The sequence below is a fragment of the Triticum aestivum genome, chromosome 2D (genome assembly GCF_018294505.1).
Source record: "Triticum aestivum cultivar Chinese Spring chromosome 2D, IWGSC CS RefSeq v2.1, whole genome shotgun sequence".
Lineage (NCBI taxonomy): Eukaryota > Viridiplantae > Streptophyta > Magnoliopsida > Poales > Poaceae > Triticum > Triticum aestivum.
In genome coordinates, this window is record NC_057799.1 from 369507235 (window position 1) to 369521342 (window position 14108).

Sequence of the window (14108 nt, forward strand, 5' to 3'; positions counted from 1 at the left end):
TAAAAAGAACCAGATCGTCGACTGTCCGGATGCCGAAGCCCTAGCGGCCTTTAAACATAGCATCCGCGATGAATGGCTCGCCCGCCACCTCGGCCAAGAAAAGCCAAAATCTATGGCAGCCCTCACGGCACTCATGACCCGCTTTTGCGCGGGTGAGGATAGTTGGTTGGCTCGTAGCAAAAACACAGCCAGCGAGGCAGGACCCTCTGAGGTTAAGAACAGCAACGGCAAGCTCCGACGTAATAGACACAAACGCCGAAGCAATGGGGATAATACCGATGACACTACAGTTAACGCCGGATTCAGCGGCTCCAAGTCCAGCCAGCGGAAAAAACCGTACAAGAGAAACAATCAGGGACCATCCAGCCTGGACCGCATACTCGATCGCCCGTGCCAGATACATGGCACCTCAGATAAACCAGCCAATCATACCAACAGAGATTGTTGGGTTTTTAAACAGGCCGGCAAATTAAACACCGAGAACAAGGAAAAGGGATCACAAAGCAAGGACGACGAGGAGGAGCCCCGGCAACCGAACACAGGGGGACAGAAGAAATTTCCCCCTCAAGTGAAAACAGTGAACATGATATATGCTACACACATCCCCAAAAGGGAGTGCAAGCGCGCACTGAGGGACGTCTACGTGATAGAGCCAGTCGCCCCAAAATTCAATCCATCGTCGTCATTCCCAATCACCTTTGATCGTCGAGATCACCCGACTAGTACCCGTCATGGCGGTTCAGCCGCACTAGTCCTCGACCCAATCATCGATGGATTTCACCTGACGCGCGTCCTTATGGACGGAGGTAGCAGCCCCAACCTGCTTTATCAGGATACAGTGCGAAAAATGGGCATCAATCCATCACGGATCAAGCCCACAAAGACTACCTTCAAAGGAGTCATACCAGGTGTTGAGGCCTGCTGTATGGGCTCAATCACGCTAGAAGTTGTCTTAGGGTCTCCGGACAATTTCTGAAGCGAGGAATTAATCTTCGACATCGTCCCCTTCCGCGACGGCTATCACGCACTGCTCGGACGAACCGCATTCGCTCGATTCAATGCAGTGTCGCACTATGCTTATCTTAAGCTCAAGATGCCCGGTCCACGCGGCGTCATCACGGTCAACGGAAATACGGAACACTCCCTCCGTACAGAAGAGCACACAGCTGCCTTAGCACCAGAAGTACAAAGCGGCCTTCTCAAGCAGAACCCTAATTCGGCTGCCGAGCCCACGGACACCGTTAAGAGGGTCCGAACTACCCTGCAGTGGGACAGCTCGGCTCGTCAGGAGCTCGACTAGCAATCTGGCCTCCGTCTCAGTCCCGATCAAGTGGTGGCATTCGCGCCGCGCGTACATAACTACGCACTCGAAATCCCATGGGCATCGACGGAGGCACAACTAGCTTGTGATCCACAATGCGGCTCAACCAGCACCGGATACGCACATACTTTCACTTTTACTTTTTCCTTTCAGGTCTCAACCCCGCAGACCCCATCCGATGGCCTGATCAAGGGTCCTCTCGAAGGACAAACACACCAAGACGGCAAGAGTAAGAGCGGTCGGGATAGTTGACCCTGTTGGATGGTATTATACAAGCTCGGCACGGGAGAGCCACAGACATATGGGGAACTTCCCTAGGTGGTTTCGTTAAACGATCACTCTACCTGTTTTTCAAGACCCATACGCAGCTCTCTCTTAGTAAAGGCATAGTAAATAGCCTTTCTGCTTATTGCACTACTTGTATAAATGCGCTTTAACGCACCAAAGGAAATTATAACAGAAACAGTTCGCGGCCCAAATTTCCACGGCTCTAGCTTACCACTGGTTCTTCCTCTTTCTTTCTTTTTGCCTTTTCTTTCCTGGTAATAATATCAACACCCGTACACCCGGTGTGTTCCACCTTGCCAGGGGCTTCATAGTGCCCCACAACATGGCAACAAAAGTCTGAACACTTTTACAGTATAGTTCGGCACCCCGAATTTAGCACTATATGCATTGGCTCCGAATCATGTCTTTGGTCAATAGTTGGGTTGCCCGGCTCCTATGTTTGCTACCTTACGTTCCGCTATATCGCCTAAGGTAGTAAAGGGAGAACTACTGTAATTGTGCCCTGGTTTATCCAAAGGAGCACCTCAGTAGAGAAAGCCGAAAACTGACTGTCATGATACGGCGAGAGCCGGACAGCTGTTCGGAGGTTGCAAATCGTTGGAGATTTCTCCCGCATTATGCGAAGGATCGGTACTTCCCAGTCAGACGCTCATAGCACTCTGGTTCGCATACTAGGGGCTACGCCAATGTTTTATTATAAAACTCCTATGGCTAAGTGAGGGCGTTTAAGCCGCATAGTCTGATTGTCTGGTTCCTTGCGCTAAACAACTCCTTCAAGGACCATATAATTGGATCAAGATTGTTTAGATTCCATCCCGAACACCTCCGTACTACCTACGTGGGGGCAGAAGCCGACGACTGGCCAACCCTCAGATTCCATACAACACGGCCGCACAGGAGGAAAAAATTAAAACATAACAAGCATAATCGTACAAACCGCCTTTGTGTCATCATACAAGGCAAACACAACACGAATGTATTCATTCGAAAATAATGTCCTACCCACACTACATTGCCACAATGCGAGACCCCTCTAGGACATCCGCAAAATAGCGCTCGGGTATGCGGTGCTCCTTGCCCTCGGGCGGCCCCCTGGCCAGCTCGACGGCGTTCATCTTCGCCCACCACATCTTGCAACTGGCAAAGGCCATGCGCGCACCTTCAATACAGGCCGACCGCTTGACGACGTCCAGCCGAGGACAGGCATTCACCAGTCGCCTCACGAGTCCGAAGTAGCTGCCGGGCATAGCTTCCGCTGGCCATAGCCGGATTATCAAATCCTTCATGGCTAGTTCGGCCACCCTATGCAGCTCCACCAGCTGTTTCAGCTGATCAGTGAAGGGCACGGGATGCTCTGACGCAAGATACTGCGAGCAGAACAATTTCTCCGTGGAGCTCCCTCCTTCTGCTCGAAAGAATTCCGCGGTGTCGGACACACTGCGTGGCAGATCTGCATAGGCTCCTGGAGAACTCCGAATCCGGGTTAGTAAGAAATATTTCTTCTTCATATACTTGCTTTGCATACTAAATGCCTTACCCGTCGCGATCTTCCTGGCCTCCTGGATCTCTTGGAGGGCGCCCTGGGCCTCATTCCGGGCCGTCTCCGCACTCTGACGAGCCTTGGCGAGTTCGGTCTCTCGAATCGACGCGTCGCGCTCCAAGGTCTCGCACTTCCTCACCGCGTCCTGGAGCTCTTGTTGAACCTCGTTGACCCGGGCCTTGAGCTTTTTACAGGCGGCCTGCTCCTTGACAGCCTTCCCCTCGGCTTCGGCCAGGGCCTCCTTCAGGGCCTCGACCTCGGTCGTTGCTCCTATACGTATCATGACACTTCGGTCAATATATATATAATCTTACTCTTTTCGAATATTTCACGGGTTATTACATACCTTGATTCTCCTGGAGCTGCCTCTTCACCTAGCCGAGCTCCTCCTTGGCCTGCTCCAGGCTCCGCTTTAGTTCGGAGACTTCGGCAGCATGTGAGGCTGCGGCCAGCAATGACGCCTGCATATTCATTCCAGACAAATTTAGTTAGTTTCCTGCAATAAAGGATTGATCCTCTGTCCGGCTTTTTCTTTCCGAAGCACTAGACAGTGTCTCAGGGGCTACTGTCTATGTTGGGATTTTCTCTTTTTGCGTCGCTTACCTCAAAACCTGTCAGCAGGCTGCTGCAGGCTTCGGTTAGTCCGCTCTTGGCGGACTGAACCTTTTCAATCACCGTGCCCATAAGAACACGGTCCTCATCCACAATGGAAGCGCCTCGTAGCGCTTCCAGCAGATCACCTGGTGCCCCTGGTTGGACAGGGGTCACCGGTGGAATAGGCATACCCCCTTCTTTCGAAGGAGGATGAGTGCCGTATTCCGGAGCCGTATCGGTCTCCGGAATCAAGTCCAGATGAGGGCCGAACTAAATATGGCCCTCATCCCCAGTCTCCAGGGGGATTGGCTCCCCCTGGTGTTCGGCGACAGGGGCTTCGCCTTCGGGCGCCGCCTGAGCCTCTCCCCGGCCTGGGAAGGTCTGTTGGGAGAGCACCTTGTCGTCTCCTTTGGCCTTGGGAGAGTAAGCGGCCGGCGGTGTCTCGCTGGACATCTCCCTTGAGTCCAACGAACCTCTTGATGAGGATCGCTGGGAGCTGTCGTGGGCCGGATTGCAATAGCATAATTAACCTTATCAATACATTGAAGAGGAGAGGCTGGACATATGGGTATACGGGAGTCATAGCACTTACGATGCAGCTTGAGGCTTGGTACGGGGGTGTCGCTCTGGACTGCTGTTGACGTCCCACGCGAAGTTATCCGCGAAGGAGCCTTTCTCCTTCTTGGACGTCCCCGCCTCCAGGTTCGTGGAGGCCGTCCTCTTCTTCCTTCCCTCATTAGGGGGAGGGTTGTTCTCCTCCTCCTCCTCCTCATCGTCGTCATCTTCGGCGGCGGAGGAGCGGGTCTTGTCTTCGGACGTCGCATCCGAAGTGATCTTGCGACGGGGGCCACTCCGGACCCCCTTGGCCTTCCCCTTGGCCTTCTTCGCCGGCGTTGTATAGGGCACCGACATCAGCATCTTCGCTAAATGCGGAATGACTGTTTCTTCAGGTAGCGGAGCCGGACACTGGATCGGCTTCGCCCTCTCCATCCATTCCTGAAGAAGCAATGACAGTAAAAGGTCAGACATCCTCCTTGAAGCAAACAAGTGGAGGACGCATCGGAAGCTCACCTCGCTGGCGGGGTGGTTAATGTCATGCGCACGATCTGAATCCGTGGCTGGCGGTATCTCGTTGCCCTTGAAGAGCAATTTCCAGGCATCTTTGTGAGTGGTATCAAAGAGCCTCTTCAGGGTATGGTGCTTCTTCGGATTGAACTTCCACAGCGGGAAGCTTCGGCTTTGGCACGGGAGAATCCGGCGAACTAGCATCACCTGGATTATATCGACAAGTTTGACATCCTTGTCCACCATGCTTTGAACGCACGTCTGCAGCGCTATCAGCTCGTCTGACGAACACCAGTTCGGGCTCTTCTCGACCCAGGAGGTGAGCCACATCGGAGCACCGGGGTTGAATTCGGCAGCTGCGGCCCAGTTGGTGCCGCGGGGTTCTGTAATGTAGAACCATTGTTTCTGCCATTCCTTGACAGTCTCCACAAAAGTGCCTTTCGGCTAGGAGACATTGGACAGCTTACTCACCATGGCTCCTCCGCACTCCGCGTGCTGGCCATCCACCACCTTCAGCTTCACGTTGAAGACTTTGAGCCACAGCCCGAAGTGGGGTTGGATGCGGAGGAAGGCCTCACACACGACGATAAACACCGAGATGTTGAGGAAAGATTTCGGGGATAGATCATGGAAATCTATCCCGTAATAGTACATCAGCCCGCGGACGAAAGGGTGGAGTGGAAACCCTAGCCCGCGAAGGAAATGAGGGATTAATACCACCCTCTCGTTGGGATTCGGCGTGGGGACGATTTGCCCCTAGGATGGAAGACGGTGGGCGAGTTCCTTCGCCAAGTACCCGGCCGCCTGAAGCTCAGCAATGTCCTTCTCCCTGACAGAGGAGACCATCCACTTGCCTTGACCTCCGGATCCAGACATGGTTGAGTGCTAGCTTAAGTACGTGGAATATGAGGACTTGGGCGCTGGAGCACAAGATTGGAAGGGTGGAGGAAGAGAGAAGGCGGGGCAGAAGAAGGGGGGATCCTTATCCCCTTATAAAGGCAGTGAATATTGAACGCCTCCCCATTTGCCTCGAAACTCGCCTATTCCTAAGGGTTGTGTAAACGGCACGGTTGGGTTACCCACACCCGTATTGATGAGAATCCCGCAATAAGGGGACACGATCTCTGCTTTGACAAGACGTGCCAATGGCAACCGCGTCTCGAAACATGGAGCGGCAGACGAAAAACGGTTCGAAATTATGACCGGACAGATATGATGTCATGTTATAAAAAGTTGTCAGCGGATTGGACTCGTGTAAAATTATATTCTCTCCGCGGTTGTGTGTGGTGTGTGTGTGTTACAGGTCCGGACACGTCGATACGTCCGAAGACAATTTTGGAGTTCGGAAGGAGGAACCCGCCTTGCAATGCCGAAGACAGATCTACACGCCGGATACCTTGTCATTGAAGCCAGGTTCAGGGGCTACTAAGGGAGTCCTGGACTGAGGGGTCCTCGGGCGTCCGGCCTGTTAGCCATGGGCTGGACTGATGGGCTGTGAAGATACGAAGACCGGAGACTGCACCTGTGTCCGGATAGGACTCTCCTTGGCGTGGAAGGCAAGCTTGGCGACCAAATATGTAGATTCGTTTCTTTGTAACCGACCTTGTGTAACCCTAGATCCTCCTCGTGTCTATATAAACCAGAGGACTTAGTCCGGAGAGGGGGGAGACTCATTACAATAGTCATACAGGCTAGACTTCTAGGGTTTTAGCCATTACAATCTCGCGGTAGATCAACTCTTGTAATACTCATATTCATTAAGATCAATCAAGCAGGAAGTAGGGTATTACCTCCATAGAGAGGGCCCGAACCTGGGTAATCATTGTGTTCCCCGTCTCCTGTTACCATCGACCTTAGACGCACAGTTCGGGACCCCCTACCCGATATCCACCGGTTTTGACACCGACAATAGCCTCCACACAAAATCCAACCGTTACACATATTTGACCCATCTCAGTGAGACCGAATAGCTAAACTCGATGGGACCGATTAGTTCAAAATATGAACGTTAGGAGTCTCGGTGGGACCAACTGGAACAACTCGGTGGGATCAATGTACTAGGGCTTTATGGCAAACATCATCTCGGTGGCACCGATTGCATCAACTCGGTGAGACCCAAGTGAAGCAATAGGGCAACATAGAGAATGTTAAGCCAACTCGGTGAGACCGATTGCATGACTCGGTGAGACCGAAATAAATGCAACAAGTTACAGAGCGTTGGCAAGGCCATCTTGGTGAGACCGAGACCCATATCAGTGTGACCGAACTGTTAGGGTTTCTGGCTGTGGCTATGTCATATGAACTCGGTGGCGCCGGATAGAAAGAATCAGTGGGGCCGAGTTGGAGTTTAGGGTTTTGACATATTTGGATGGAGAAACTGGTTGAGGGTTTTGGAGCAATATCACTAAGCATTTGAGCAAGCAAGCCATTAAGCAACACCTCATCCCCTTTTTAATAGTATTGGCTTTCCCATGGACTCAATGTGATCTTGGATCACTTAAAACAAAATAAAGAGTCTTGAGCTTTTGCCAATATGTGTCCTTAGCATTTTGAGGGGTCCACGTTTCTAGTTCATGCCATGCCATTCATTGAACTTCCTGAAATATTCATATTGAGAGGATATTAGTTCAATGAGCTATATGTTGAAACCACCCAGGGATTAGTTCACTTTCACAGTGCCACCGAATCGAGCTCATCAGTGCAGCCACACTTGCCTAGATGAGGAGGCCCTAATTCGGTCTATTGCCATTCCTCTCGCCGGTGCCTCCAACTAGGGAAGGTTATGTGTGCGCGCTACCCTGATGAATCTGACGAAAGCGCTAGTCTGACCGGCTTTGTCCCAGCTGGGTTTGGTTCGGTGCGCAGTTTCGATGAAGTCGGTGGCGGTAGGCTCTGGCCTGGATTCGCCGATGAAGACGTGGATCTTGCCGAAGGGGACCCGGTATCCTGACTCGATGGAGCCAGCCTTGGGACCCTAGCCGGGTCGTCGATGTAGAGCTTCTTGCGCCGGCTTTACATCATCCGGCCTATCGTGTAACCCTCGATCCCTAGAAGTGCTCCCTCCAAAAACTGAACACCACCGTGTGTTGGCCTCACGGTGGGGTGCCAACTGTCGTGGTTTTGTCACGGCAAGTGTCCTCGTGAAAGAACTAAGTTGTGAGGCCATTGCTACTAGGTGGTAGCTTGAACAGGGTTGATCGGAAACGATGGACATAGGTTCGGCCCCTCACGGTGGAGGTAAAAGCCTACTCTTACTTGATTGATATTGATCACGATCTCGATTACAACGGCGTTGTTTCGCTACCTGATTTTTGAGAGCTTCCAACTTGTCCTTTGATGTCCCAGGAACTCCCCTTTATATAATAGGTTGAGTCCCTGGTTTACAAAAGATTTCGGGTCGTGCTCATAACCCGTATCCTACTCTAGGTCTTATTGATTTCCTTACTTTCTAAGTCTGAAGAATTTCACTCATGAGCCTCCTTGTAAGCCGGCCTGCAAGGCTTGTGTGAAAGCCGGCTGTCATGGGTCTTCCTTCCGGGCTCTTGGCCTTTCTTCCTCTAGTGAATCTCTCTTGAGACTCGAGATTGGGTAACTACCTGAACCGGGTTTGGGAAACCAGGTCTAGAACCGGGTTACACCACGCCGGGTCTCACCTGTGGAGGAATTCTTCGTGGATTTCGTGTCCGTTTGTTCCCACGACTTTCTTAGCTACCAAAGGAGGAATTATGATTGGATATTTGTAGTAAAAAATGTTTTATTTTTTTATTTTTGTAGAGGGTGCATGTGAACTCGAGCTCACAAACTCCATGTTCAACCAAGAGGTCTTACTTGTCGAGTTTACTCTGAACACTAGGAATCCCATGATGTTAGTATTCATGAATCCATACAAACCGGAGCTATCTGGTTACCGTTTTGTCGATGCCCTCCACTCACCCTTAGAGGATCGCACCAATATTCAAACCAACACATTTTAGAATTTAGAGAATCAATGGAAGCACATCGGAGTGGTATATGGCCTACTTTTTACATACGTACTGATAGAGGAATTAAAACTCATGATCCGGATTCCGGATACATCGTGGTCAACAATATCAGCATGTCCTACTACGAGATCCATTTGGCCCCGAAGCGCACCACTACGAATTGTTAATTGTATATAGATCACTGATCTAAAAGTAGTTGCCATTAAGATGGCATGTGAACCAGCAGCGACAGTGTAAGAAGCAGCAGCACCACGCCATTTGACCTTGACCGAGAGAGCAAGTGGCAATTGGTTGAGATCAGTATCACCATATGCATGGGAGGACCACGAGTTGGTCGGTCTGGGGCTCGTTGTGCGTACGACGTCCCACGTTATGTGCCTCTGGTGTCCGGAGCGCACAATAAATATACTGTATCTCATCAGAGTACTACTACTCAAAGAAACTCAAGTGAATGAATGAATTAACTAAAACGAATAATAGTGATTCAACGTAATTAAGTTGTACTTCCTCAATCCTCAATTAGTTGTTGCAGTCCCATGGACTAATCAAAAAAGACTGTCCAGTAAAGTCTTTTTCTAGTCCCTGTAGAAAAAGTCCCTCCTGTTTGGTTCCTAGGGACTTTTTAGGGACTTTTTCTAGTCTCTGGGACTAAAAAGTCTCTGAACCAAACACCCCCTAATATGGGATGCAAGCGTAATTTAAGAATTTAACATGGGAACTAGTAAAACAGGAACAAAATCCCTTCCATCTTCATTTTTAGTTCAATCATAAACACGACAAGAGCGAACTGGTTCTTTATGGTGGAACCAATCCATCAGAATTTAAGCCATAAATTTGTCACTAATGCTCTCATTTTTCTGGATTTATTTCAGGCATCCTGATGATGTTCGTTTGGTGGGAGGAGAAGTACCCATCGACTACGAAGACGCTGCAGTGACTTTGTCATTCTCAAGGTGATGTGTCGACCCAGTCTTTCGGAGATGCTCATAAAGGTAAGATATGCGCATGCGTTTATAGGGGTAAGTGTATGTGCGTGTGTATGAGCGCATACTGATGTATGTTAAAATAAACACGACAAAGAAAATAATTAATTATCCAGCACCAACTTTGTATAAGTACTGTTTGTATATACACTCCGTATTACATTTGGGGTAGTGTACTAATATTATTTTCTGACAATGACCGACGTTTCAATCGACCACCAGAAGATCTGAGAACAGTTATGGCGGTTGCATGTGTCGGATGGCAAAAGCAAAATAAAAACAGAAACAGAAATCAAAATCGAGATCGAGCAGAGAAACGCATAATCTCCGAGTGACAAGACAACATGGCATCGTACAATACGCAGTGTGGCGCCCACAGGCATAAGCACAAGGTCCATCGACCGACGAGCCACTGGCCGGCATGCATGGCGGTTGATCATGTAACCTGCCGGCAGATGCAACTAGAAATTTAAAGCACTTCCATCCATGTGTGTACCGAAAAACGATATATGGATCCTACAGCGTTGATTTCCAACAGAAAAACATGCACCATGTAGCGAGAATTGAATGTGGCGGTTGCATGCAGTGACCGGTGCGTCGTTGGACCCCCACAAGAGGCAGGTCCGCCATGTCTCCCTCCTGGGTCCTGACTCCTGACCCACGAACTTGGCCGGTTCTCGACCAGATACCAACGTACGAATTTTTGTAACACGTACCGGATGACAAGCCGAGACGCGTGAGATGTACGGCCGGCCGGCCGGCCGGCCAATTGTTGCGGCATCCTATGCCTGGCACGGCATTTTGTGTTTAGATCGGTGGCGTGTGTGCATGCATGCACATGCACTGCATTCGGTCAAACTCGAGAAGGGGTTTCACCTTTCAGCAGCCGTCCTGCACCTATTGTCGCTTCGACGTCGTGCATCGCGGATCTTTGTGGGGTGAAGTCGGTTGACGTGTGGCTGGACTGGCAGACGAGGGCGATGGTCCGATGGACCCGCGGAGATCGAGCGGGCGGCCGGCCGGCCAGGAGGAGATCCCCGATTCGAGGCCCGGCGGGACTGATGATACGTACGCCGTATGACCGGCCGGCCATGCACGCGTTCAGACTGGGAGACTCCGGAAAAGCGCCGCCTGCATGCGCGGCGTGTCTGGTCGGTGTAGCGCGGTTGGCGCTGTGTGGCGGGCGCGCCTGGGGACGGGGCCGGGACGTCGTGGGCTGCAGCTTACCGCCGGGCCACATGCACGACGGTATGCCGCATTTGGACGGCCGGCCATCAGGGTACTACGGTACTGGGAAAGGTATATTTCCCCTCGGGTCATCCACTTGTTCTATAGCGTTTTATGTTTCTACTTTTTCATAGTTTTTGGGTTCTCTATGTGCGGCGTGGTTCGAAAACAACCATTGCATATGGTTAACATGTAGTTGTCCGATGTACATCTAACGCCCGAAATAGATTGACTGACCTTCGAGAAACACATGCAGATAACTTGAGAATAGGTGATCCTTCACTCCTTTTACGTTTTGTAAAATGCAATAAAACAAAACCAAATTAACCAAAGGTAAGACGAACTGAGCATAGCTCATATCGTTAGGTTTCTTATGACGGAACCAGCTCAACAGAGTTCATGTCTTAGACTTGGCACTGATGCTCGTATTTTTTTAATTTATTTCAAACTCTCTGACGATGTTCATTTAGCGAGTGGATGTTCCCGTTGATTACGGAGGTGTCTGTGTCAATCTCAAAATGTGTTGCCAGCTTAGTATCTCTGAATGTGCTCATAGGAGTAAGGTGTGCGTGTGTGTTCATAGGGATGAGTGTAGATTTATATGATGTATATGAGTATCTGCGTTTGTACCGTGTTTGACTTTTTTAACCAAAAGTTAAGTAATAAGTGGAGGCGCATGAGACGGCGAATTAATATTGTTCCCAAGATTTAACTTGCTACGTCTATAATTGGAGATGCTGTTACTCCTATATAAAACCATGTGCCCTACTTGCACCCACCAGTCCAAATCATTGGGTTGACCACCTTTGGTCGTCCCCACAAAGAATCGAACCCAAAGCGACCTCTGCCCTGCATGCCTGTGATCGATCACTATGGGGAGCTCACCTCGCCGCCCCATCTATATGCATGATATGTGTACCCACATATATATTCCAAATAATTGTTTCCTAAGATCGAATGATTGATTAACAAAAGGAGCTAGAGGTACTAGCACATAACGACGGATCAAATTGTTAACTAATCATGTTAATGAGCTTGTCATGGCCAACCTCCACCCCACTTAACTAACCCTTTTCACTTTCCCGCGTTTATATATACTCCCATGCAACACCGTCCCATGCAGCATCCATCCAACCACCATTTCAACCACCTCTGATCTCCCACCTCTCTCATCTCCACTTGTCAACGACCAACACATCCATCTCCCACACAGTCACACACTGTCTCTATTGCTTGCTCTGTTTTGATCACGAGCTAGGAAGATGAATTTCTCGTCCTATTTCTTCTCCTCATCCTCCTCGTCCTCGTCCTCTTCCGACAAGAAGTCGTCATCGTCCAAGCGCCGGCAGCAGGCGGCGCAGCAGCAGCCGGACTCCAACCCGACGCGGTACCTCGGGGTGCGTCGGCGGCCGTGGGGCCGGTACGCGGCGGAGATCCGCGACCCGGCCACCAAGGACCGCCACTGGCTCGGCACCTTTGACACGGCGGAGGAGGCCGCCGTCGCCTACGACCGCGCCGCGCGCTCCCTCCGCGGCGTCCGCGCCCGCACCAACTTCGCCTATCCCGATCTTCCCCCGGGCTCGTCCATCACCCCCTACCTCTCCCCCGACCTCACCTCCGACGAGAACGCCGTGCAGCTCCTTCAGCCGTTCTACGCCGACCCCGTCACGCCCCTGCCGACGCATCAGCCCGCGGCTGGTGGCGGCAGCCAGGACGTCGGCAGTGAGTACCTCTACGGCGGTGCCCCTGACATGTCTTCGCTGATGGACGACATCCCCATGCCCGACGACCTGCCCATGATCGACGGCGGTGGCGAGATGGACTTCTCCATGTATGGCGTCGGCGGCAACGGCGCCAATGCCGCGGGCGGCGGCGGGTGGTGCGACGCGTCCGAGCTGGGAGCATACTCCTCCACGCCGGGTGGCGGCCACGGGGTGTACTTCGAGGAAGGGTACGTGCACAGCCCGCTCTTCTCGCCGATGCCGGCCGCCGATGACGCCGGTGCCGACGGGTTCCAGCTCGGGGGCTCGTCGTCTTCCTACTACTACTGATATGATGCATCACGATCACGTGCGCGTCGGTGCCGTGTCGACCGCCTCTGCGCCCGCCGTTTTGCTGCGGCGTGGTGAGTTGCTGGGTGTGCTTAGCAGTTAATTTACTTACTTTGATCCCCGCAAAAAAAATTACTTACTTTGATACGTCTCGTGGTAATAATGCGTCTTTTATCGTTTTGCGTCCTTTTTCATATCATGGGCCTGTATCTTCTCTTTTGGAGATCCATGAGCCTTTTGTTCTGGGCTGTTTCCTTTTCCTTTTCCTTTTTTTTTTCCTTCTCTTTTTTCATTTTGGGCCTCATTCGTATGTGCAGATATGATCAGTCGGCATACACCTGTGTGTTGCTGGCGCTTCAGTGTAATATTATCCATGTTATGATGATTTACCTGTTCGTTGTTATGTACTCCTACCTATTTTACTTTTTCTTTCACTGCCAGATTGTAGCGACCCGACCCAAATGGATCAAGTCTCTGTGCTTAAGTGTCATCCCTGGATTGATGTGCTGACACACAGTACTCGAGGATTTATAACAGAGGTAAATCACATGTATAAAATAACGTAAATACTATTACCTCAATCCAAAATAGCGGAAGTAACAAGGTTGTGGATTCCCATCAACACCAACGGCAAAGTTGAGTGTAGAAATCGTAACCCTAACGTATCACTTACTCGTCGTAAGAATCCTGCAACATGAAACGTTGCAGCCCGAAAACGGGTCAGCACATGGAATATGCTGGCAAATTCACACCATAGAGAAATGATGAACAAAGGCTATTACTACATGCATATATGGCTGGTGGAAAAGCTCTATGGTTATAATGTTTTTGCGAAAAGCCAATTTTTCCCTACTTCAAAGGAATAAATTTTATTTAACTATCATGGTGGTTGTGAAACATTGAGATGGTTGACAGCATCTCAATCCCAATTAAGAACGTGATTAAACCCAAATCAAATTTAAATTAAGTAACATGATGAGATCAACGGGATAATCCAAGAACTAGATACTCAAAATGTCCATAACCGGGGACACGGCTAATCATGATTAATTTGTA

General features: G+C 50.5%; 1 protein-coding gene across 1 annotated transcript; it reads left to right on the forward strand.

The window, feature by feature from the left end:
- Positions 1-12138: 12138 nt before the first annotated feature.
- Positions 12139-13419, forward strand: LOC123049351 (ethylene-responsive transcription factor LEP-like). Its single transcript, XM_044472276.1, has one exon. The coding sequence runs from the start codon at positions 12264-12266 to the stop codon at positions 13050-13052; it is 789 nt and encodes a 262-aa protein (XP_044328211.1). The 5' UTR covers positions 12139-12263; the 3' UTR covers positions 13053-13419.
- The last annotated feature ends 689 nt before the right edge of the window (positions 13420-14108 follow it).